General features: G+C 34.7%; 1 protein-coding gene across 1 annotated transcript in view; it reads right to left on the bottom strand.

The window, feature by feature from the left end:
- EFEMP1 (EGF containing fibulin extracellular matrix protein 1) overlaps window positions 1-26,892 on the bottom strand; it is a 67,315-nt gene extending 40,423 nt beyond the window's left edge. Inside the window, exons 1-4 of the mRNA XM_049784786.1 lie at window positions 26,802-26,892; window positions 25,453-25,540; window positions 20,437-20,485; window positions 19,861-20,271 (exon numbers count right to left, since the gene is read on the bottom strand). Of these exons, the coding sequence (XP_049640743.1) occupies window positions 19,861-20,271; window positions 20,437-20,485; window positions 25,453-25,533 (541 nt within the window). The 5' untranslated portion in view covers window positions 25,534-25,540; window positions 26,802-26,892. The remainder of the gene's footprint in view (window positions 1-19,860; window positions 20,272-20,436; window positions 20,486-25,452; window positions 25,541-26,801) is intronic.
- Window positions 26,893-27,868: the final 976 nt, after the last annotated feature.

The following is a 27,868-nucleotide window of genomic DNA, read 5'->3' as shown; positions in this document are numbered from 1 at the left end:
TAATAATTTTGACTATTAGATTTAATATATATTTTATAGTACCATTTTATATAAAACCAAAACCAATTAGTAACAACAAACTGATACAATTGGATTAACAAATTTATAATTCAGAAAATAATTACTAATAACATATGTTTATCTCTTTTGTGAGCAGAATAAACTTTTTTTGTATTTTTCAAGTAAATTTCAAACTAGAATAGTGCATATTTTACATGCTGCAGAAGTGATTATGTTATACTTCATTGTTTTCAGGACCAAATATAAACTTTTTAACAGGACATGAAATAACCCTTCATGATCAGACTCTTGCTCACCCTCATTGATTCACATAGAATAAATTATTGCCTCTTCTGTTTTACTACCACTAATTTTAGCAAATTCTATTTTCACTACATGAAATAGTCTTCCTTTCCCAATTTCAAAAATTTGCCAAATTCTAATTCACAAATTTTTTGATATTAAGCACTGTAACAACTTTATTAGGTCAGCTCTGAAAAAGGAGTACCCCAAAAATGAATGTTATAGTTAGTCTCTACTTCCCCATAGCCAATGAGTTACTTGCAGATACCAAAAATTCTATATGTTTATTCAGCATCTGTTGTGTTTTGCAGAATAATTATTAAACTCAGGTTTGTTGAATAATTTCATGTTTTGAATTTGAGGATCCAGCTCCAGAAAATCCATATTCTGGTCTTGTGCTATCTCCCAAAGTATAAGTAACAAAGCAAATGCTAAAAATTTACCTCCTTATCTTGTTCCCAAGTTAAAATTAAATTTAAAAAGCAAATCCATCATCTCTAGCATGAGAACATAAAGACATAACTTGTTTATGAAGTTTATAATTATTCAGAAAATAATTACTAATAACATGGGATGTTTATCCTTTTGTGAGCTGACTTCTTTTGTTTTTTTTTTTTACAAATAAGTTTAAAGCTAGAATAGTGCATAAATATTGATATTTAAACATATCAGTAAGCAAATTAGGGGTTTTGCCTTTGCAAAATTGTAGTTGTAAAATTGAGAAGAGTCTTCAAAAACAGCAAACAAATTCTATTCTCTTCTTCCCAAAGTGTAATATTTTTCATTTAACTCCAGAATTCATTAGAATTATCTCATGTATTCCCATATTATTGATTCTTGATACTCACCTATTTGCTTTTCAATTAAGTTACATAACTGTTATGAAATTTTATTTCCCTCAAGTACTTTACTTAAATTTTTATTTTTAAATAAAGACAGATATTTCTTCTTTGGTTTTTGGGTCATACCTGGTGACGCTCAGGGGCTACTCCAGGTTATGCTTTCAGAAATCTCTCCTGGCATGAGGACTATATGGCATGCCTGGGGTAGAACCCAGGTCTGTCCTGAGTCAGCCGCGTGCAAGGCAAATGCCCCACCACCACGCTATCGTGCAGGCCGCTAAAGACAAATTTTTATATATTTTGTTTTATTTTTAATGAAGAAATGAAGATGATTTTAACATATTTTCTTGAGAAGAGAAGAGAATAGTTGTGGTTTTTTTTTAGACACAATTATTTGCAAAATGTAGAGAAGAGACTGAAATAGGATACAGCTCCTATGGATAATTTTTTATAATTGTGAAGTCCTTGTTAAAATCAGAGCATGATTCTGCTTATTGTGTTCATTGTTTTTTACAATTTAAGTCTTATATGGTAATATAAAGTAAATTCTGTTAAAATTTGATGTTTTGGACATATTTATGGTCTATTTCTTCAGTCATAATGAACATTGTACAGTTGACAATAAGTGAGCATGAAGCAGAAAGGCTGATTGATTATTCAGACGATCACTTAAAGCCTTGTGCTGTTCTGAATTGGTTGTTTCATAGAGTAAAAGAGCTGAACACTACATGCTTATTAATTTGCAATTGATGTTTATCTTTGTAATGACTATGAATAAATAAATTACTGAATAACATTATAAATGATTTGCCCAACATGGAGTGGAACTTTGGGGATGGGGTTCTGGGTTCATAGCTGGTAATGCTACTCCTGGTTTTATGCTCAGTGGTCACTCCTGGTGGTACTCAGAGGATGTTGGGTATTCAACCTGTGTTAATTGTGTGTAGCACAAGTACCTTAACCCCTGTACTATATCTCTGGCCCTGGATTTGTGTGTGTGTGTGTGTGTGTGTTGTTCCCAGTTGTGCTCAGGGATCCTTTGAGCTATTTTACCAGAAGCTATTTTAGAATCACAATTTGACTTACAGAAACACTTGTATGCAAAGATAATGAGTATGTCTATGAGAAATAGTTTTCAATTAGTTATGATTTATGAGGGGGTGGGGAGGAGGAAGATATGGGACATTGGTAATGGGAATATTGCACTGATGAAGGTAGGTGTTCTTTTATATGACTGAAACCCAACTACAATCATGTTTGTACTCAAGCTGTTTAAAGATATTAAAATAATAAAAAATTATAAATTGCCTTTGTAGGTTCTTTTCTGGCCTCTTATTAATATAGTTACTGTCATTATGATATTTCAAAGTAATATCATTCTTTCTCTCTCACACACTTTTTGATAAATTAGACTAACAATGCTATTTATTTTCCTGTTACCTACCTGAGTCCTAGTAGGATGATTTATCACATTTACATACCTATCACATGTACACTTATTTTCCCTTTTATTTCATAACTTACCTGGAAGTAGTGTTGTCATCATGTCACTACTTATTTATGTATTTCACTAGTTATGAATCTAATAAATGACCCTCAGCCATGGAGTATATAAAGGAGAAGGAAAGAAATGAAGTGGAAGGGAGGGGAAGAAGAGCCAGGAAAGAAGCAATGGAGGGGAAAGGTTTCAAAAGGATTCAGATACATTGGTAGTGGTAAGAAATGATAGAGGTACATATTCAAAACAAAGAGTAAATGCGCTAGAATTATGAGGCCCAAACTTTAACGGCTGAATTAAAAAGATGTTTGTCAATGAAGGCAGGAAGATGGGGGAGGGAACTTGAGAACATTGGTGGAGGGCAGCTGACACTGGTGGTGCTGGAACGTTGTGTGTCTAAGACTAAACTATGAATAACTATAAATCATGGTGCTTTAATTAAAAAATTAAAAATAAATAAAAGAATGGGGCCAGAGTGGTGGCACAAGTGGTAGGGCATTTGCCTTGCACGCTCTAACCTAGAACAGACTCCTGGTTCTATCCCCTGGCATCCCAAAAGGTCCCCCAAGCCAGGAGAGATTTCTGAGTGCATAGCCAGGAGTAAGCCCTGAGCATCACTGGGTGTGCCCCCCCCCAATAAGTAAATAAAAGGAAAGGTAGTGTTTTTTTTGAACACATAATAACTTAATATATAGATGAATAAGTGACTAAAATGAAAAAATGAATACATGATGGTACATATTTAAGTGTTGATGTAGAAAACCATATCTTAAATTTATATTACTATTTGATATCTAGTAAGAGAAAGCAAGGAAAAATTCTTGAAAGTCTCCTGATATTGAAATTATCCTCTACTGCCTATAGCATAAAAAGCAGTGGATCCAAAAAAATCACCCAGAAAAAGACACTTTTGATTCCATAATCACTCAGTGAGGTTTGCATGTTTAAGTACTTAAGATCATCTTCAGGCTATGGTGATAATCTGAACACACTTTTATTCTACTCAAGGAGAGCTCTTGCCTTTAGGACTTTCTTTTTGCAGAATTTAACAAAATGATCACAGTTCAGAACCAATATTAGAAAGCATGACTTCTGGTGAGCAGAAAAGTCCTTGCTAAGTTTTATTATTTCTTGCCTTTCTTCTGAATTTTTGTGAAGATCCACTCTGATTTCAGTTAAAAATTTTTTCAAGAGAAACCTACATAGCTACTTCTTCAAATTTGTTCCAGATGGATTTAGTCATAAAATGATTGATTATCCACTTAGTTATGAGCAATGTGGTTAAACTTAGGAACCTACAGCAAACTGGTTTAAAGTTATGTTTCATGAAAAGTGGCAGAAAGGATAATCCTTAAACAGTTATTTTCAGAGTTAGTGATATTAGTGGAGCTAACTTATTCCAAGACAATGTATTAACAGATGGATAGCTTAACAAAGAACTTTAATAGGTCTGATATTCTACCCCCACTTCAGATTTCACCATAAAGGGAACCAAATTTCACTGGACTCCCTCTTCCCCTCAGGACTGCCTCAGTTCTGACTACTTCATGGGCCAGATTAGCTTTCTCAGGAGAAAGCCTGAGGCTAGAGACTGGCTTTAACCTGGCTGCCAAGCACCCATTCATCTTACTACCCTCTTAAAGACCTAAAGAGGTTTTTGATTTTTAGCATAAGAGACAGACACCTGAGAAAAGTCTGGAAAATAATTTTAAAAAAGAATGAACCAAAGAGAGAATGCACTGCATCCTTGCAGACCTATATTGTGCCTCTTAAAAATATATTTAAGAGGGCCCGGAGAGATAGCACAGGGGCGTTTGCCTTGCAAGCAGCCTATCCAGGACCAAAGGTGGTTGGTTCGAATCCCGGTGTCCCATATGGTCCCCCGTGCCTGCCAGAAGCTATTTCTGAGCAGACAGCCAGGAATAACCCCTGAGCACTGCTGGGTGTGGCTCAAAAACAAACAAACAATATATATATATATTTGAGAATATTTGATCCATTTTTATTTTTTTTTAAAAAAGAAACACTTGTTCTTTGAATTTTAATTACTACTTTTAATATTACATTAACCTTTTCTCTGTCCTTTCTTCTAGTTAATTTACAATCTGATTACTAAAATATTACTATATATTTTATATAACATATAAGAGTGGATAAATGTTATCTAATAATGTTTAAATAATAAATAAATAATATATATCTACTTGAGAGATAAAATTAACTCAAGAGGATAGTGACAATCTCTTTATGTCACCATTTGATTTTGCACATTTTCTTGTGCATTATTTATGTTCTAGTTTTCCACCTTCTATTTTTCCCCATGAGTGTTGCTTGTAAATTTTTCTCTTTCCTTTACTTTATGTTACCTTTGGTACATACATGTCTCTTAGTAGGCATCTGAGGCAAAGCCAAAGAAGTAAACATATTTAAACATAAAAATTCCAAGACTAGACTTAGACAAGTTATAGAAAGAAAAATATGACTAAACAGAATTGAGATGTCTATTAAAGAGCCATTTTCCATGTTTCCTCAACAAACACACAAATAACACAGATATCTAGGACAAAAATTAACAGCAAACAAGAACAGTGTTTGTTAAATTCCATATATGTAAAGAGGTATGTGAGTTCACATTTATCTATAAAGGAAGTTTTTGTGTTTGCCCATTATTTGTGTTTCAAGGTTTTGTTTACTTATAGAATGGAATAGAAGTTTGAATGTTAAAAGTTTTAGAGTCAAAACATATGGTCATAATTATTTAGAAGTGGTTTTGGATAAGAATGATGGCACTTTAAAAGTCCAGGTCCATACAGAAGAAAATATTATATTAATTAAAGAGAGACTAAGAGGGGTTAGGAATATGTTTTTGAGTATCTTCATATGTCGGAATTTAATCAGCCCACCCGCCCTACACTGCATGGTCCCTGAAGCACTCATAGGAGTGACCCCATTGTCCTTCTATGCATATATCCTAAATAAAAAAAAAACACACAACAAAAGGAAAAACAAATAAAAAACTCACATGTTTTACCTGCCTCAAATCCCACATATTTAAAGCAACTACCTTCTTCTTTGGGATGTACTCTGCCTATGTTTAAAACAAGCATCTACATAAGGATGCTAATACCTTACCCTGATAGGAACATTGACATACTTTACTTTTAAAATTAATTTTTTTGGTAGTCGGAGCTTTGATGAAAAATTATTTTTCTTTTTGAAAATTAAAAATTCTAATTCAAACAAAAAATGTTTGAGTTAATTCAAGAATACTTTCAATAACTGGTGGGTAGGCAACTTTAGATATGGCTCCCAGTGATCCCAGAATTGTGACAATCTTGCCCTTGAACATGAGTTGAATCAAATTACTTGTTCTTAATTAACAGAATTAAGTAAAAGTGATGAATTTGATGATTAAATAAAAAAGGCTGTGACTTTTATATTATTAGCACTTGTTCATGCTGGTATTCTCTCTTCCCCTGAATTGCATTACTCAGACAAGCTGTAAAACTGTAAAAGTGTATGTGCTAAGACATTGAGAAAGAAAAAAATTAGATATGGTAGAAGAAATCAGAATTCTAACTGTAATTCTGGGAAAGACCTCAAGCCCAAGAACACAGCTAAGCCATACCTTGATTTCTGGCTCAGAGAAAGTAGGAGATAATAAATTTTTACTGATTTAAATTGATAAAATAATCTCATCTATGGGTTTTAAGAAAAATTAAATACATTGAAATAATTCCCAGAATTGAGGGGCGAAGGACCAGCTCAAGATATGAAGCTCACCACAAAGAATAATGAATACAGGCGGCAAGGGGGGGGGTGAGGGAGAGAAGAGGAAGAGATGGGGGCATTGGTGATGGGAAGGTGGCACAGGTGAAGGGTGGTGTTCTTGTTATGACTGAAACTCAACTATAATTATGTTTGTAATCATGGTGTTTAAATAAATAAATAAATAAATGAAAAAAAGAAATTGGATAACTGCATGTAAGAAATTAAAACTCAATCCATATCTCACACCAGATATAAAAGTCAACTCAAAATAGATCAAAGACCTGTATATCTAACCAGAAACTATAAAGTACATTGAGGAAGACATAGGCAGAATGCTCCAAGATTTTGAGCTCAAAGGCATCTTCAATGATCTGCTACCACTGGCAAAGACAACAAAATGAAGCCACATCAAATTAAAGAATTTCTGCATGACAAAAAATACATGAACTGAGACTAAAAGACAGCTAAATAAATTGGAATAATATTTGAATTCAGAACTTCACATAGGGCTTAACAACCAGGATATATAAAGTATTAACAAAGATGAACAAAAACAAATTAAAAAATTCTACCATAAATGGGGAAAGAAATTAAACAGACACTTCTTAGAGGAAGATGAATAGATTACCAAAAGACTCATGAAAAAGTGCCCAATATCACTTATTATTAAGGAAATCAAAATCAAGACAACATGAGAGATCAACTCACACTAGTGAGAATAGCACATATCAAAAAATAGGAGGAACAATCTATGCTGGTGGGAATGTAGTGAAGAAGGAACTCTCATTCACTGGTGGGAATGTTGTCTGGTTTAACGACTGTGGAAAATAGTATGGAGAGTCCTCAATAAATTTAGAATTAAGCTGCATACGGCTCAGTATTCCACTTTTGGTTATCTATCATCAGGCATTAAAAACATTCATTTAAAAGGACATATTCACACCATTATTCATCAGTACAATGAATACAATGAGTACACTAGCTAAGATATGGAATCAATCTAGGTGTCCAACCACAGATAAATGAATTATCAAGATGTGGTTTATATACACAATGGAATACTATGCAACTGCAAGAAATGATGAAATCATGCAATTTGCTGCAACCTGGTTGGAATTGGAGGATAACCTGTTGATAAAAGTAATCCAGGAGAAGAGAGACAAGCACAGGATGATGTAACTTATCTATGGTATGCAGAATAGTTGTAACAGAAAACATAATGTAGTGTGTGTGTGTGTGTGTGAGGTGTGTGCATATACCATCCCCAAGGCTTAGTGAGGAAAAGGACAGGTAAGAAAAGAAATAAAGGCATAAAGGAGAGAAAGGGAAATAATGGGGAAAATAAAAATTTGGGCATCAGTTATACTGGAAATATGAGAGAGTGACATAGCTATAATACACACACACACACACATATACATATATCCAAAGCACAGACTCAACCACACTGAAAACATGAGATCTAAGCTGACAGGCAGTGAGATCTAAGTGACAGACAGGAAGGAGGGTAGGCTGGTTCAGGGGGATTGGTGGTGCTAGAATATGGGAACACTTGGTGATAGGAGTTGACATTGGTGGTGGGACTGGTGTTGAAATGTAATATGCCTAAAACTCAATTATCAATAACTCTGTAATTCCTTAATTACATAAAGTATTTTAAACAATCAATTGCCCACTGTGATCTCTTGTTTTGCTGATGTTTTTTTTTTTTTCATTTTTGTTTTTGGGCCACAGCTGGTGACGTTCAAGGGTTACTCCTGGCTATGTGCTCAGAAATGGCTCCTGGCTTGGGAGACCAAATGGGACGCCAGGATCGAACCCAGGTCTGTCCCGGGTCAGCCACGTGCAAGGCAAATGCCCTATCGCTGTGCTATCACTATAGCCCCTTGTTTTGCTATTTTTATCTTCATTCTGACACTCTTTCCCACCAGTTGCATTCCAATTCTCTTTTTCCTCTCATTCCTCTAACAATTGTTTCTGCTGTCCAGGAATAGAGGAGACTTCAGCAAGAGAAGTCTGGCTTGACTATTTGCTATATTTTGCTTTTGTTTCTATTTAAGTGTCCTGATTTCTATCCCCACAGGCATTGACTATATTATTTTTTAGGTGATTTATTATAATAAGTGGTGTGTGGTGATCTTTCAGTAGTTCTTTAAAACTTTTAATACTATTAGTGGCTTTGTTATCTAACTGCATTTAGGGAATATTCTAAATTTAGCTAGCTAAGTATTGAACTACAAAATGTAAAAAAAGATCACTGTTGTTTTGTCAATAGAATACAAGGCCTGTCTTACGTGGGCAAATCAAAATGTTACTAAAAAGCTTATGGTCTAAATGGCTTAGTATAAAATAGTAATTTCATGGGCTTGCTATTGAGACTGTGATGATACTTTGTATTGTCCCATTATTTGTATGTAAAAATGCATCTTTGATGTGTTGTTTTAGTATTAAATTTAGAAAAGTAATATTTATTAAATTTTATGTATGAAAACCTGAAACTTTTTAATTTCAAAAATGTATTTAAATTGAAGCTTGGGGCAAAAGCAAATAGCACAGTGAGTAGGGCATTTGCCTTGCTGACCCAGGTTTGATTCCAAACATCCCATATGGTCCCCTGAACTTGCCAGGAATAATTTCTGAGTGCAGTGCCAGGATTGATTATATCTATTGGTAATATCATGTTTAATGGGACTACTGCTCTGGCATATTAAACAATTCTTTTTTCTGTTAAAAATAAATCAGTAGGAAAGATTTTTTGTTACTTATTGTTGAACTTTTAATTTATAATAGTTTTTCTATTTATAGTAATTATTCTGTATTCTGTTCCTTTTGGGGGGGGGTGCCACACCCGGTGACGCCCAGAGGTTACTCCTGGCTATGCACTCAGAAATCGTTCTTGGTTTGAGGGACCACATGGATGCTGGGTATAGAACCCAGGTCCGTCCTGAGTCAGCCACGTACAAGGCAAAATGCCTTACCACCGCACTATTGTGCCGGCCCCATTTGTTCTTATTTTTGAGTGAACTATTAGCCAAATAATTTTTCTGGTTTTCCAAAACCACTATGAGCTATGTAAACTATATCAAAATAAAATCTTTCATTTAGTTTTTTTTTTTTTTAAAAAAATCATTGTCTATTTTCTCATTTACTAAAAGGAGGTTAAATAATGGAAATTAAGAGTAAAGTCTTGCACTTTGAGCAACTCGTGTAGGAGAATTTTTTTGATCTTACCTCACTCTATTAAGATTCTTCATGAAACACTGAACTATGAAATATTTTTCTTAAAGGACTTACAGCTTTAATTGTCAAATATTATAAGTAACAAATTTTCTTCTTTGCTTGATTAGTATTTTTTCCTGGGCTATTTCTAAATGTTATAAATTAAAAATCCAGTGGTTTATTATAGAAAGCAAAGGTGGACAATAATGGAACCCAGGCAAATCTAAATCTCTATGAAATACTGGCAAAGAAATGCCTGATTCAGAGGCTGTACTCTAATATTTTGTTGTTCCTGCTGCTGCTGCTGTTATTTTGAGAGGCCTCACCCAGCAGTGCTCAAGGCCTATTCCTCGCTCTATGCTCAGGTATCACTCTTGGCAGGTTTCTGCAGCACAAATGTAGTGCCAAAAATTGAACCAAGGTCAGTCAGTCATAAAGGCAAGCTTTCTAGACGCTGTACTATCACCACTTTGGCCCCATGTGCTCTAATATGTTTACTTCTGGTTTTTTTTGACCCTTTTAATACTCCATCTGAAAAAAATTCTTTGTTTAAATAGTGTTGTAACTGTTTAAAGTGCTCCACTATGCCTAACTTGTCATAAGTTGACATGGATTTAGTAAACAATTTTCAATGTTGATTTTATGGTAGCAATAAAACTGTTCTGTTTTCTGAGTCATTCTAATGAATCATCAGTTTTGGTCAACTTAATTTTAGTCTGTATTACTTTTCTAACCACCAAAATGGTGTATATATTTGTGTACATGTGTGTATAAGAGAATGAAAGTGAATGTGAGCCTGTATGAATGTGAGCCTGTAAGTATGTAGCTAGAAAAAACTGAACTTGGAAACTAAAGTGAGTTTTTGAGCCTTCGTGAGCAGGTTTAGAATCTGTCTTTTGACAATTTCTTCTGGAATTCTCTTTTATTTTATTTTTTAGATAAATTACCTTTGGAGTTAAAAACTGTTTATTAAATATGAAAAAAGTAATCAACATAAAATATTATTTAGACCTCAAATTATGTGAAGTGCTGATTCATAAAAGTTTATTGGTAGATTTTTTTTAAAGTTAAATGATCCCAGTTATCTAAATGCTCACATATCTCAGGAGAATAATTAAAGTAGAACCAATTCTTTAAAAAGCTTCTTTCACAAGATATTTGAAATATCTAGCAGCAGACTCTGAAAAACAGACTAATATCATTACCCTTCACAAATTTGCTATATTAAAAACACTGGAATGCTTATTTTTTTTTTAGTGAACAGTGAAAGAGTGTCAGTGACAATTTAATTAGAATTATGTATGAAGGTTTTGCTGCAAAATATTTTACAAGTAAACTACAAGTAATTGCAACATCAAAAACTATTATCTAATCCAGTTTGTAATAGACATAGTCTACTGAGTGGTCACTGCAGACTCTCTGCATTTCCATTCTGAACTGTGTACCACACATCCACACAAAGGAGTAAGATTAGACATCCTGAAGCACACATAGCTATTTTTAACATATGTTTTATTTCATCAAAGTCCCTAGAGATTTTTCACACTTAACTATCTCCACAAAGGCAATTCCAGTTCCTGTCATGATTCTCATTTTATTGAAGACACATAAATCCATACACATAACTTTTATGGTGCTTCTAGCTTCATTTCCTGCTAACTCTTACAGGTTCATGTATTAGATCAACTCTCAATAGGTCATTAGTATGGTGAGTTATTTCATCCTGTATTATAGTGATTCATAAATTTCTTTCTTATTCTCTAGTAATTCATATCTTCCTACTTTGGGACCAGATCAAAAATGAACTTGTCACTTACATCCAACTAAGTGTTATTCCTGGCATAACATTTGAAAAAGTATATTTGAAAAAATTATTTCTGGCCTTTCTTAATTTTTGTTTGTTTATTATTCTGTTTTGTGTTTTTGAGTCAGAACTTGTAATGCTCAAGGGTTACTGCTGGCTTTGCAGTCAGGAATTACTCTTGATGATGCTCAGGGGACCATACAAGATACCAAAAGTTGAACCTGGGCAACCATTTGCAAGGCAAACTTTCTATTAGCTGTACGATTCTCCAGACCCTAGCCATTTTTATTCTTATTTTACAGAGTCTTGACATATTCATAAATCAGAGAACCCACATATTTTTTAATCTCAGCATCTCTAACTTAAATGTCATTAATATTAACATTAGTGTTAATAATCTATGTTTTGCATTACTGAACTGTGGTTTCTTTTATGGTTACTTGAAATTTATAGATAAATGATATAAATTTTTATAAGGAATATCACTTCTACTTCCTTTTACTTTTATTTTTAACAGTTTTTACAACAGAAAATTACTGCCAAATCTGATTGAATTCATTAGCAGTAACTGAATGTTTTTATGTTCTTTTTGACCAATTTTATGCAATAAGATTGGTTCTTTGATAATATATTTGTACCATTATATGAAAGATAACTTAAGTTTTAGAATTTAGTTTGGCTCAGTTATCAAGGCCTTTTAGTTATATTTACATAACATTCATTCACTGTCTTTTCCTCCTTTTAATCTGTGACGCTATAAAATTTATAGGAATAGCTATTTATGCTACTACCAGTATCTTGGCACTCAAGTTTTCCTTTCATGTAATTTCTTCACTTCATCTTTGTTAAGTGTTTACAAATCATTTAGGTTCAAGCTACAAGCCTGCAATTGTGGCTAAACTTTTGCAAAGACAACGATTTTCTTTAGCCAATGCTTGAATGCAGTTTTTTTGATCAGTTTTATTTTTGAGTATGCAATTTGCAGTTACCTCTTGGAAAAAGCATGCTAATGAAATTCATATGTGGTATGAATTACTTATTTGTACTTTGGTGCAACATTAAACACATTTAGGGCAAATTTTGTTTACATTTTGGTTTCAAAGAATAAAATCATGCTAGTTATTCAACAAGTGCAAAGAAAATCCTTACAAGTGGAGCGACTTGTTTTCAGATAAAGTAGTTTGAGACTTTCTACTGTATAAAAACATAATGAGCAATTCCAAAGCAAATTGCTTGCAATTCTATTCTAATCAACTTCTTTTGCTTCTACATGGATAGGTAAATTTATTTCATAGATGAAGTGTAAACTAGTTTTAGCAAGAATGGTATTAACTTTGATAGGAAGTCAGCATTTGACATTTTTAAGAATAAATGTATATACACTTCTAAAGTTTAATGATTTAAATTCACTTCTTAGATTATCAGAGTCTAAATAGAATGAAAGGTAAACTGTGCATCTGTTATCAGAGGATTTCTTTTCACTTATGCTTTCAGGTCAAAATTAGATCAACTTTCTTTTTCATGACTTGACATAAACTGAACTTTTTTTTCTTTTGGCTTTTGGGGCCATATCCGGTGACGCTCAGGGTGTGTACCTAAGGGAGTATCTGGCTATGCTCTGTGACTTGGGGAACCATATGGGATGCCGGGGGATTGAACCGTGGTCTGTCCTAGGTTAGCACATGCAAGACAAATGCCTTACCACCTGCACCACCACTCTGGACCCTGAACTGAGCTTTCAACAGCATTATCTCTCCCACCAAGGGAGTGACATCTGTCTCAAGGAAATACCTACAGAAGAAATGAATATCACTTAACACTAATTATTACTATTGTCATATACAAATTAATATTTTACATATTAATAATTTCAGAGTAGTCAAGAAATTCTTGCATTCTATAGAGATTTACATTTACTATATCCTTGGTTCATGGTTTTGCTCTATCTGGACTATTCATGTTGGATGTCAAAGTAGGGTGATAATTAAAAAGTGAAAGAGTAAAGCAGAAAAGTCATTCTATACTTGAAGTAATTGAATAGATATTTATTATATTATCTCCTCTATACTTCCTATGTCTTATGCAAAGTATTATTAACACTGTATTTTTGTTGCTAAATACACAAAAGAAATTTTAAATTAGTTCTTACTGATTCTAAGACTTGTGCAGTTGTCAAAATTATGAGATTGTTAAAAAATGATTGCTGGGCCACTTCCCCAAGTTTATATTTTAGTGAGTATGGTTTAATAAGAATTTCATTTTCTGGGAGGGAGGGAGGGAGGGAGAAAAAATAAGGATTTTATTTTCTAATAAGTTACTGGAAGAAGCTAATGCTTCTGGTCTGGGACCATACTTTTAGAATCATTGAGTTATGGATTAAGACTTTTTGTTACAGAAAACTTGTCAAACTGACCTATTCCATTACTCTATCTCAAATAGTTGTCATTCCGTTTATCTGAAGGAATCTTAAGGGAATCTGACCATGTATGAATGAGATATAGGTAAATATGTTTCAGAAATCTTTATAAAATGACTAGAAATTTAAAGGCTACAGTGTTTGATGAGTCAACTATAAAGTACGGCTAGATTCTTTCAGTAGGTAATCGCTTATTTCTACTAACATCAGAATATATAAAATCAATTGTTATTTTAAATTCAATAATGTACTACATAACTTAAAGATATTTTAGCTGCTCAAAGGCATTTTTGATATAACTAAAATAATGAAAACTGTAAGTAAGCTAAATACTCATTTTATTTTTACTTGAAATATTTATATAATGTTAGTATCATAAGTATAGTCTTCCTTTGCAAAAATACCTATTTTCTGAGATCAAAGCTCCTTACTGCACTTTGTAATTATATGTAACAAAAAACAGGGATTTCATCACAAAAACAATGAAGCAACTAGAAATCCAAATGACATTAATGAGGATCAACTAGTGTAGTGTTTGAAAGTTACTTTGTAATGACAATGTTAGGTATGCTAACCTGCTTGATTACACTATAATTTATAAATCCTCTTTAGGATTTGAGATCACTTATGCTCAAATAAAAAGAGTAAAAGAAATATGCTTAGCATCTAAGAAACTCTCATGTCAGTTCAAACTTCTCTTTTTCTTAAAGTATAACATATAGATAACAATTTTACTTTTAAAAATAATGTTTTAGTCATTCTTTTTTTAAAGTGGCTTTAAATAAGTAATAATAATTTTAATCAAAGAAATAAAAAGGTTGTGCATCATATAATACAAATAACTGTTGAAAAATTAAAGGTCTAAAGTAATAGAAAGATATCTGTATTTATGGGTTGGAGGACTATTAGGAAGAGATTATTATTATATTTTATATATCTTTACTTAAACACCTTGATTACAAACATGATTATGGTTGGGTTTCAGTCATGTAAAGAACACCCTCCCCTTCACCAGTGCAACATTTCCATCACCAATGTCCCAAATCTCCCTCCTCCCCACCCCGCCCCTGCCTATACTCTACACAAGTTTTCTACTTCCCTCATTCATTCACATGGTTATGATAGTTCTCAGTGTAGTTATTTCTCTACTGTACTCATCATTCTTTGTGGTGAGCTTCACGAAATGAGCTGGAACTTCCAGCCCTCCTAAGAAACATCCAGAAAATAGCTATGCACATTTATATAACTTAAATAACAGTTATATAGTACTTTTAACTTGTTTAAGCTTTCTAAAAATTATTTTTTATTTTTAGCTTTCTAGTTGTTCATGTGTCACAGATGATAAATTAATAAAAATGAAATAAATTTTAGTATATGTGCTGCCGAAGCGAGCACAAAATAAAACCAAATAATAAAAAACACAGGCTGAAAATTAATTTTATTGTTGGTAACTTTTCTTCTATTGTTTTTTTTTTGTTTGTTTGGGGCCACAGCAGGCTGTGTCCAGGGCTACTTCCTGGCTCTGCACTGAAGAGTAACTCCTATCAGTGCTCAGGGAACCATTTGGGGTGCTGGCCAACCATGTGAAAGGAAAGTGCCGTACCTACTATATTATCACTTTGGTCCTTACAGCTAGTAACTTTATTTTTTTTAACACAACAATGGAGAGATGAACTATGTTATTATATATCTAAGTGTGTGGATGCTAATATTTATGTATCCTATACATGCAGATATAGAAAAACATAGAAATCAATTTGCTGAAAATTAGCAAAGTAAAACTTGACAAAAGAAAACTGTGCAGATACTTAAATATCAATAAAACTTGGTTTGGGAATGTCAAAATAAAATGGAAAAAGATATCTTATTGGACAAACAATGCCTTAATATAAAAATGATTGTAGTGTTGGGACTTTTTCACTTTTGGCTATGAGGTATGAGAGTTTTAATTATAAGGGTGTGCTAAAATGATCATCCACGATACTTGCCCAGGGTCAAAGAAGGATTATATAGAGATCTCAAAATAAAGAAAGAGAAAAACAAATAAGTCACTAATAGGTAATAATATATTTTCCATTCCTTCAACTTATTTTTGGAGCTTATATCTTTGAGATAAATTTTTTTAATCTGAAAAAGAGTTTTCGGAAAACTTTAAGCAGATAGATGGAGGAAGGGAGCTCTATTTTTACTAAACATTAAAACAAAGCTAACTATAATCTATGAAGTAAAATATACTTTTCTTTTTTTGGTGGTTTTTGGGTCACACCCGGCAGTCTCAGAGATTATTTCTGGCTCCAGGCTCAGAAATTGTTCCTGGCAGGCACGGGGGACCATATGGGATGCCGGGATTCGAACCGATGACCTCCTGCATGGAAGGCAAACGCCTTACCTCCATGCTATCTCTCCGGCCCCAAAATATACTTGAAAAGGATAATGATATTTAAATTATTAAGCACCATGATTGGAACGAGTGCATTAAAAGTTAAGATTGACTTTTCCATTGAGACACAGTATAGATTTTAGTCATTACATAAAAATGTCTCCAGCTTTAGGTTATGTAATAATAAACTGTACCTGTTAAAAATATATGTGGATAAAATTAATGATTTAATATAAATATGAGTCATATATAGGCATTTATTTATTCAGATCTAGAGACTAGGGTAAATATGTTTGGATTATTGTATTTAAGTATGAAATATTTAACAGGGAGTGGAGATCTTATTAAAACAGAAGGCTCCACAACTTTACAATGATTTCAGCAATGTAGGTTCTTAGACCACATTATTGTTTAAGTGGAAGTCCCCACACTTTCACATTGGCTATAAAACATTATTTTGTGCTGCTGGCCTGGAATAAGAAAGGCTTACATCTGTTGGCAATTATAAAAAAACTGGGATACATGTTTGATTAGCTCAATAATAAATGGGCATAAGTGTGACTCGACTTATGTTAGTCAGATTCCCTTGACAGATTATCATGCTGTTATCATATGATATAATTCCCTTTATCAACAATTAAGTGAATCCACATTTATAGGCACTTTGCAAAATTGTGAGTTTGGAGGAAATCCAATTTAAGCCTTAAGTCATCAACAAAGCTTTTAATTCAGCTTTCAATTATGTAAACCCTAATCCCAAATTTTAGAAACTGGTGAATCAATGCAAAAAACAGTTTGAATTCGAAATAGTCTTTGTATCAATAGCCAATCCAAATGTATTTAGCACTTATCATAAACAAGAAATGTAGTAGTTTTACTTCAGAACTACAAAGAAGAATGCTAAACACTCTAATATGTAAAAAAATATCATTTTAAGATAGATTACTTTAAAGAAAATTAAATAGGTTTATCATTATTATTATTATTTTTTGTTTTGGAGCCATACCTAGCAGTGCTCAGGGCTTAGTCCTGATTCTGTGCTCATAGAGCACTCCTTCCAAAGCTCAGGGAAACATGAAGAAAGAGCCAGGGATTTCTGGTCCGCTATGTTCAAGACAAGTGGACTCCCTGTTCTGGCCTGGAATTTAACCTTTATTATTAAAATTTTATTTTATAGTTTATATTGTAGCAAATACATTTTACAAAATCTTAGTATGTCTATTCAAGAACTTCCTTGGTTTCTAAGCATGGTTCTCATATTCAACCACATTGTCTTGATGAACAAACTACTCTAGGAAATGGCTCATTATTTATCTATTTTTTCCCAAGTATTTAAAAATACATCTGAAATGTGAAAAAAATATTCATTATATATAAGCTAATACTTAAAAAATGTAGTAAAACCCTTTTTTCAGAAAATATGATCAAACCTTTGATCTGATTATATATTTAAATAGCACAATTAAAAGTTGCTATCTTCAATACATTTAAGGTAGTGTTTTTGTGTCAATACTCACTCAAATACATATTATATATAATAACCCCATGAGGTTATATCTTTGACATAATCTTAAATATCTGAATATCAAGCAGATGCTGAAGCATTCATCATTGATATTGGAATTCTGACTCATGATATAACACAAAACAGATGCTAATGCAATGTGCCCTCTGAAAAATGATATAATCACAGCATGATTAGTTCTTGATGTGGGCTACTTAAAATTTGAACACAAAGCATACAATAGTTTTTCTTTCTTTTTTGTTTGCCTTTTTTTCTCTTTTTTCTTTTTCCTTCTTCCCCAGATGGTACCAAGACCAGACAATTGAACATTCATTTGGTGGAAATAAAAACTGATCAGACATGAATACCAAATCTAAAGTCAACAACAAGAGAATCGATACCCAATCTACAACACGCTGTACAAGGGGGGAATAGATGCACTAGCATTAGAGGGATAAAGGAGGGAGATGTGGGATGCATGCTGGGAACAGGAGTGGAAGGAGGACAACTCTGGTGGTGAGAATGCCCCTCACTTATTGTCACTATGTGCCTCAAATATTACTGTGAGAGAATTATAATTCACTTTGACCACAATAAAAATTAAAAAATAAAAAAAACAATAAAAAGGAAGTCAAATCATACATTTTTTTTGCTTCATTTAAAGGATAGTTCAAATATTTTCAGGATATAAAATTGAACATTTGCAATAAGGGGCAGCAGCATGCCAGTGAGTAAAAGATGTTTATTTTGCTTTCTGCATGGTTTAGGTGGGCCTGTTTGAATCCTTCATTACCTAGGGAAGTTGTTCTTTTCCTCATGAGCTGGTAGGAAGCAAGAATTCCTAGGCCAATATGTAACTGTCTCTATAGCATGGAGTCTATCATCTAGGCCCCTAACCGTGATAAAGGCATCTAAGGCTCTTTGTGTTCATTTCAATCATACACTCTCAAAAATAAGGTTTTGCAAAAAGGGTTTGAAAAGTAGAAAAAGAACAACAAAATTCCTTAGCATAATGTCTTGAAAACATAGCACATGGCTTCAAAGAAGAAGATTCTTATCACTTTGCTATTATGAGTTTATAGCTGTTTCTAGAAAGAATATACCGTGGTGTGTACTCTTCATTAAAATAAACAGAAAAACAGGCAGTCTGTGCCATGGTGCGAGTGATAACAGTGAAATGTGCTCAAATGAGAGTTTTAAAAGAGATAGATGTGAACAGGGGCTTCCTTCAAATATAATAAGAGACTTTTTTTTAATTCCTCAAAGGGAAACAAGTTAGTGCCAATTATAATGAAAGAAGCTTTGAGCAACCGAATAAGGACATTTATTGAATGGCTTGACAGCACAATTTCAACAAATTCTATCTAGATGAATTATTTGGCTACAAATTCTAATCACCTTCTGGTCCTGTCTGCCTGGATTTGAAATTTGACCTTTTTTTTTTTTTTTTGGTTTTTGGGCCACATCCAGCATTGCTCAGGGGTTACTCCTGGCTGTCTGCTCAGAAATAGCTCCTTGCAGGCACAGGGGACCATATGGGACACCGGGATTCGAACCAACCACCTTTGGTCCTGGATCGGCTGCTTGCAAGGCAAACGCCACTGTGCTATCTCTCCGAGCCCAATTTGACTTTTTTTTTTTTTAATCTCCCATGTATATCTTGATTCTCAAACTTAGAAGCAAGTAAGAGGCACTTGGGGAACCTCAACTTGTACTCATGACTAGAACTCACCCCGAGAGACTGCTATTTAATTAGACTGAAAGTGGCTGGGATATCAGAAAATTTAAAAAATCCCAAGTGATTTTAAATGTGTGCAAGTGGTATTTAAAGGTGAAAACCACGTATAAATTCTTTGATTCAGTTTATTCAACTTTAAAATAATGATGGTAATCAAGTTTTTGTATTTAAAGGTAATTTTAGGATTATTGCAAGGATAAAACAAGACAACACAATATCTGGCATCTGGGGAGCCCTCCAATTTATATGTGGTATTTTGTAGGTGTGATGCGTGTGTCTCCCAAGTACTGATGGAGTAGCTCCCATGAAAATATAAAATGTACACTATTATCAGCCTCACAATGATGTATACTTGGATAACATTAACATAACAAATCATGCTTACCTTGGCATGCATTCTGCTCATTCTGCTCAAAGCCTGCTGCACACTGGATCCCATCAGGATTGGAGGGGATGCGCTGAGATTCAGCTGGATTTCTCCGAAAGACAAAATTATTTCGGCCAGTTTGCACTTCCGGGCCTGCAACTGCAGCAGCGCTGGCAACAAAACCACCCCCGGGTATTATTCCACTGGCGGCCATGCCGGTAGCAGTGACACCCCCGGAGCCTGTGCCAGAGGTTGCAGCTGCATTTGCAGCTGCTGCCACAGTTTCAGCTGCAGGTATTTCTTGCTGAGGTTGTTCATTATTGACAATAATCTGGGCTGTTTTAGGAAGGCAGAGGTATCCTCCATAGTGATTGACACATTTCATTCCACCTTTGCAAGCGTCTGGGACAATGTCACATTCATCAATATCTATGGTCAGTAATAAAATAAGTCAGGAATTTTCTGAGAGGGAAAATTGAACATGTCAAACAGATGATTTGCCTTTTCATATAATATAAATAAGAAAGGAAAAATGATGCAGGAGACAGAGACAGAAAACTATTTTCACACAGGAAACCTTTCAAGTTCACTCACCTTTGCACTGCTGTCTTACAGGATCCCATTCATATCCATCTGTGCATTGCTGCAAAGAGAAAAATCAAACATGGGGTCAAGAGATAGTAATTGGTATAATATTCTTTAAGAAGTCACCCTAACAGCTTCATTCCTGTGACAAAAATGCTCGTTCTCAGTCATAGATAATGAGATGAACAGCCTTTAACTTTTCTTTGTTTTAAAAGTCAAATCTATGCACTATAGTTGATATTTATTTGAGGGCTATTCTCGACTTCTTTAACTTATCAACTGCCTTAGTTTTTCTTTCATATTTAGCTATACTTTGTCCATCATCACTTCTTGAAATTATTTATGTCTTGCGATTATCTTTCTCCAATCTCTGATTAGTTTCATCCTCTTCCTCGTCCTCTGCTTTATTTACTCCTTTTTTCCTATGTCCAAATTTTTTTCTTTTTAGTTACTGAACAAATAATCTTTCAAGTAACTTTCTCCCCTACACTTTAATTTCCACATGTATCTCTTGTTTACTCACTGAAGAAATAACCTATCAAGTAACTTCTTGCTTCTGTTTGGGGGCTATCTGCCCGCGTACTCAGGGCTCACTCAAGAGTGTTGAACTCTGTGTTCAAGGATCACTTTTAACAGTGCTCAGGAAGTCCATGCATTGCCACAGATCAAATTTGGGTAGGCCACATGCAAATCAAGTGCCTTATTTCTGCAATTTTTCTCTGACTCTCAAGCAACTTTTCTTATAATAGGCAGTATCCTATTATTTGTGTCTCAGGAAAAACAAACACAATGGAGATAAGTTTCTGTCATCCTGTATCTCATAGGCCAGAAGAGAAGGCTGGAAGTTGAAGTTAGGTGTTAGGTGCCATGACATCATGAAAGAAATAACAAATTCTATTTTACACTATGGGATGGGATCATAAACTTGAAATGAAATACTATAGGGGAAATCACAGATTAATTGACAGGTACTTTTAGAGATACATAGGAACTCTTGCAGGGGGGACACCAAGTGTGAAAAGTAAAAAATTATTAAAGGGGACAGGAATTGCAAATAATTTTTATGGGTACACTGAGATCTGAGAAATAGGCAGGACCAATTTTGTTTTTATATTTTTTATTATAGGAACTGAATTTTTCCAGCAGGTCTGCGAATCTCAAGTTCTGAGAATCAACCAGCATGAGCATTATAATGTAGACTTCTGAGATCATGCAAATTTGATTAGGCATCTGGGTTAGGAGCAGGGTATAAGAACTTCTAATGAACATTTCAAGTGATTCTGATTAAGGTCCCTTGGGCTTTGTCTTGAGAAATGCTGTAATAAATGTTAAGAAAACCCTGACGAATTTTAAAGTCAAGAAAATATTTGATCAGACAAAAATTTGAAGAAGATGATTCAGGGAGGATTAAGCAAAAGTAGAATAAACCACCAAATAAACTTTAATTCTCTTAATAGTGTTGAGATTTGCTTTGGCACACAACAGATGTTTGGCAAGTAAATGGCTGAATGAAGACCAGTAGGTCAGTTTAGGTATTTACTGATATCTGAAACTTAATAGGGTACAAACAAAACTTTATCTCCCAAACTAATTCTTTATTCTTTCCTTAGCAGTACCCAAGGACTAATACTTTTCTCAAGACTCAAGATTACAATGTTCTTATCAATTTTACAAATATTTTCCTTCATGTTCTGTTGATTTTATGTCCATTTTAATATCTGTTGTCTTAATAAAAGTCTCTGGCCTCAGGAGTAGGCAAAACTCTTTAGCTAGTCTCAATTTCTCCACCCTTACTTACACACAGGTCACATGATAAATTTTCTTGCTCTTGGTTATGTTCTTTATCTAAGTGTCCACAGTGGTCTGTAGAACCTCTTTATTATCATGTCTAAGTTCGTCCCACTTTTCAGCTCTAGTTCTTCTGACCATCTCAATTCCTAAACTTGTCTTACTTATTTTCACTTCTTTTGTCTTTCATTATGCCATTATTTTTTGGCTCAGTAGCACTATCAGTCTTTATGAATTATTTAAAAGTCAGCTCTTTCTTCAAGAACCAGCATAGAGTACTACTTTTAATATACCATTATTGACATTAATGATCTTTGTGTCTTTCCACAGTATTTTCCCTGTGTAAATTTCCTGAATTTAAGGTATGAGTTTTCTTAATAAATAAATAATCTTAAATTCTTTAATAGTAGTTAGAATTGTTTATTCAGATAGCAGATACTTGACAAGAAAATAGCTAAATAAAGTTTATATTTGCTTTCATTATTTTTTTAATTTGGTTTTCAGGCCACACCCATTTGATGCTCAGGGGTTACTCCTGACTAAGTGCTCAGAAATTGCCCCTGGCTTGGGGGGACCATATGGGACACCGGGGGATCAAACCGAGGTCCTTCCTTGGCTAGCACTTTCAAGGCAGACACCTTACCTCTAGCGCCACCTCGCCGGCCCCTGCTCTTATTATTTTAATAAGATTTTTTATAGGATTCAAAGTGTTTTAGAGGAGCTATTTCAAATACCTTCAAAGAATGTGTTGTGATACCACAATTAATTACAGACTACTACTATTCCTATTATTCATATCTTCTTCTGAAAAAGTAACTTTCAAGTCAGGCAAAATAAAAACTCACATGCATAGTACTTGTGCTTAAGAGAGAATACTTGCAATTTATTGGAGGTGTTTTGTTCCAGTACATTAAACATAGTTCTACAGTTTAGCAAGTCTAGACTGAACTCACCTTTACTACTTGCTGGTTGTGCCCCTTAAGCAAACTAGATGCTTTATGATCTTTGTTTCTACTAACAGCTAAATGTGCTGCCAGTTACCTCATCCATTGATGTGAGGCTACAAAGAGATAGAATCTCCATAATAGACTACAGTGGAAAAATGTTTATATCTTGTTCTTTAATTATAAATATACTCATTACTTTTATAAAAAGTCATATTCTTTTGTCTCTTTATTTAGAAATTAATATCTTTTTTCTTTTTTTATTGTGACTGAAGTTTAAAAATTAATATCTTTATTTAAGCACCATGCTTATAAATATGTTTGTAGTTGGGCTTCAGTTATAAAGAGAACACCCCTTCACCAGTGCAACATTCCCACCACCAATGCCCCCTATCTCCTTCCTTCTCCACCCCCTGCCTGTATTCTGAAAGGCGTTCTATTTCTCTCACTTATTACCATTGTCATGATAAATTGAAAAGACATACTTTTAATTCAGAAATTATTTATCTCCTGGGAAATCTGATATAAAAATACAAAACCTTATTAGTAGTCTTAAAATTATAGTGTTTAATGATATAGTGAATCTTCTCTATTAAAGTGGAAGATTTAGATGATTAGTAATGGGTTTAAGGAAAATCTTTGCAAAATCAATGAAATACTTTAATAAATACAAATATGGGTAGTTAATTTAATTTTAATCAATTAAAATAGTATATTTAACTTGAATAGCAAAACATTTTTATTTGGAGATAAACAATATGTCATTTTCTTATTAATTTGTCTCAACAGAGGAAGAAACTATACCTGTAATCAAATTAAAAATATTTATGCTGGGACCGGGAAGGTGGTGCTAGAGGTAAGGTATCTGCCTTGCAAGCGTTAGCCAAGGAAGGACCGCGGTTTGATCCCTCGGCATCCCATATGGTCCCCCGGCATCCCATATGGTCCCCCCAAGCCAGGAGCGACTTCTGAATGCATAGCCAGGAGTAACCCCTGAGCGTCAAATGGGTGTGGCTCAAAAACCAATATATATATATATATATATGCTAAACACTTTGATTTAGAATTTACAAGGAACGTTTGCCAGATAATTATTAACATTCTAGAAATATTAAGGTAGCATAAAGTAAGATAGTATTTATTATCAGTAATTGACATTAACATGTACCTAGAATTTATTTTTAAAATGTTCACATTTGGGGCCTGGAACAAAAATAAACTAGTAGGGTGCTTGGCTTACATATGGTTCACCCAGGTTCAAGCCCTAACATCCTAAATGGTCCCCTGAGCACTGCCAGGCAAAATTTCTGAGTGCAGAACCAGAAATAACCTTTGAACATTGCCAGTTTGGATCAAAAAAAAAAAACAAAAACAAAAACAAAAAACAAATAAACCCCAAAAAACATTATTTTAGTGTGCTTACTTAATTTTAAATTTGGAGTAAAGTAAAAAAAAAGTTTTTAATTCTTATCTTATAGAATTGCTATTTGCCACACAAACTTGAAAATATTTAAATTCTTGAAAGCAAAACAAAACAACTCATCAAAAGTGAATTTAGTGCAGTTCTCAGTTCTTAACTACACTCTTTCCTGGAGTATGAATTTGTGTGAGGGGTTGCTGATATTTTAAATATTTCATTACATCCTGGTCCATAAAATTAAATAATCAATTGAATTTATTTGAAAATATCAGATGTGCTAATTAGAAAATGCAGAATTTTACACAGTATATTTTAAAATCACTTTAGTGAATATCATATCCGGTTGCATACAAATTTTGAAGGGCATGCAAATGAGTTATCAGTTACTCTATAAATGAATGCAGTCTTTCCAAATTCCTTAAAGATCACTTATATGCAAACATAAGCTCCATACACAGTGAAGACAATGTGTGCTTGTGATGTTTTACATCCTTATTGACTTGGTTCTCACTTTGTAAATTTTAGTTTCATCTGCACGTGTATTAGGAATGTAGGCCTTTCACTTTTTCCAGCCATTAAATTAATGAATGTGTTGAAAGTGTGTAACTTACTTTGATTTTTGTTTTGAGTTTTCTTTTTGGCCTTGCAGAAATCATCACATTTTGGTTCCTATCTCAACCAGTGACCTAAATGAACTTTTAGAAGAACCAAGAGCAATTTACAACTGATCTTGAACATGAACCAGGCAAACTATTTAAAGGTTTTACCCTTCACAAAATATAGCCCACATAGACTGGCAGGTGTGGACAAAGTTTCCCTTGTGTCACAGAAAACCCCCGAGCGGCACTTATCTCAAATTCCATCGCCCCTTACCGTATATGTGATGGTTTCTTCGGTGTCTTGTGACATAACCAGTGCCAGAGTCAGCATTGTTAAGAAAAGAGCTTTCAACATCTTGAATCTCAAAGAAAAAGAAAAAACAGCACAATTCTATTTTAGTATTTGAGGGGAAGTAGTGGTGGTAGTGGTGGGTGCAGATAAGAAAAGTTTAGCAGCGAGGTGAGCATTTGAAAGAGGGATGTGCTATTGAGTCGCCTTAGTTTTGATCTTCATACTTACCTTCTAAGCCCTCCCCCCCAAATTTTTCTTTTGATCAAAGGTAGACAGAGGAATTGCACTTCCCTTTACTCTCCTAGGCTGCACTTAATATACACAAAGGGCATCCCAGCTTGCTTTTTCAACTGCACCTACACAGCAAGCTCCAAAGAGGATGGGAAGGAAATAGCAGGATAGTTCATTTGAAAGGAAATGGCGCTTGTTTCATTTATTTTGCAAAGGTGGAGATGGGGTAAGGAACCCCACAAACCCTTGACTATGAAGATTTCCCCTAAACTTTAAGCTTCACTTAGTGAACTTCTTCGTAGAACTCAGTAGAAAGACCCATGAATCTAGGAATCAACATAAATTGCTTGCACTCAAAACATACGAAAATACTAAAACGTAATTAATTCAGAGAACAATCCCTCGCCAATACCCGCCGCCCTGGCCGCATTTTGCAGAATACCTGCGCCTTAGAGCTCCTTTCTCTCTTTTAATCCCCAGTCCAAATTTACAGGGCAGCATTTGCCATAGTTTAAAACTTTGTTTTTCAAGTTATAGATTGAGTGAAGGAGAGCAAAAGCGCCGATTTTCTGATGCTTCAATCAGCCCCCCTACCTTCAAGATTCTGGCAAGATTGTTGGGGTCAGAAACCGGGAAACTCAGTGCAGCCCAGGGTTCCAGTTTAGAATAGGCAGTCAGGCATCCCCTGGAAAGCTGAGGTCTCCTTAGCAAGCTGTCCTCGGGAGCAGATCTGCGCTCCAGTTTCTCACCAGCTCTAGAATCTCTAGGTACGACTTAAAACCTGCACGCCCACCCCCCCACCCCCCCCCCCCGAAACCAACCTCGTTCAGGTGCAAAGTCCTTTTAGGCTGATTGCTGGCTAGCACACATGCCAGTCCCCATAGATGTCACCCCAGGACTCTCACGTGCTGACAGATTGCATTCCTAGACCATACACCTTCACCTCCGTTTCTGCTTGAGATCTTGCACAGTTCTTTGAGAGTGCACGAAACAGCTCAGGTTACCCCACATATTCCCTGGCTCAATGCCCAGAGAGCATTGGGAAAGAGGGTGGTGCCTTTGCCTGGGGCGTCGCAGTGGGGAGGGGGGGGGTGTCCTACCTGCACTGCAGCGTTGCTCTCGGGACCCCGGCACCCAGAAGAGAGCGGCTGAGGGGCAGTCTGGTGGGTCTAAAGTGGCGAGGTCTGGCAGCACTAGCCCAGGGAGGAAGAGAAAGGGAAAGAAAAAGGGAGGGAGAAGGGGGGCGGAGGAGAAATTGAGGGAGGCGCAAGCCAAACCCTGTGCTGCAAGCAAGGAAGGAGAATATGCCTGGCCTCCAGGTCCGTGCCCCCTTCTCCAAGTCCTCTTTGCTACCCCCTAGTCCAGTATTTCTACAGCCTTTTGAATCCCAGGGTGTTAATGGCACATCTGACTTATGGTGTCTGGGTTTTGGGTTTTGATCAGCCTAGGAGCACGATGCTCCAGTATCTGCTTCTTGGATATTGCTCTAGACCACGGAGAAGAAAACATCTCTTCCAGAGAGCTGAGGATACTGAAAGTTTTTTTTGTTTTTGTTTTTTGTTTTTTTTTTAATTACTTTTTTAAAAACCTCAGTAAGTAAATCTTTAGCAGTGCAAAGGAAGCCCATACTTAGAAGTAGTGATTTCACCTTTCTATATATTTTTAACTTAAAACATTTGGATTTACGAAGTTATTCATAGTAAAGTTTTACACATAAAATGTTTCAGCATCGATTTCACCAACAGTGTCAACTTCTCTCCAGCTGTGTTCCCAGAATACTTTCCATAGCTCTTTCCGCCTAAACCTGCTATCATAACAGGCACCTTTATAAGATTGGTTGTTAAAGTTTGGGTCTTAGGATTTCATTATTGTTGATTGCCTTCTCCACTTTCTTTCCTTTTTTTCTCCTCACTCTAACTCTGGGGTCCAGATTATGGTTTTTTTTTTTTTTTTTTTTTTTTTTTTTACAAAAAATGACATTGCCACCAGCAGTGAATGAAAGTCCCTTTTTCCTGCACTAGCAGGAGAAATCTGCACCAGCATTGGTTCTTCTTGTTCTTTGTGATGTGTGCCAGTCTCTGAGTTGTGAGATGATATTTCATTGTTGTTTTGATTTGCTTCACCCTAATGATTAATGTTATGGAGCATTCTTTATGTGCTTTTGGCC

Source organism: Suncus etruscus, chromosome 12, assembly GCF_024139225.1.
Source record: "Suncus etruscus isolate mSunEtr1 chromosome 12, mSunEtr1.pri.cur, whole genome shotgun sequence".
Taxonomy (NCBI): Eukaryota; Metazoa; Chordata; class Mammalia; order Eulipotyphla; family Soricidae; genus Suncus; species Suncus etruscus.
Note: the sequence above shows the minus strand (reverse complement) of the source record. Positions and strands in the feature narration are given on the sequence as shown.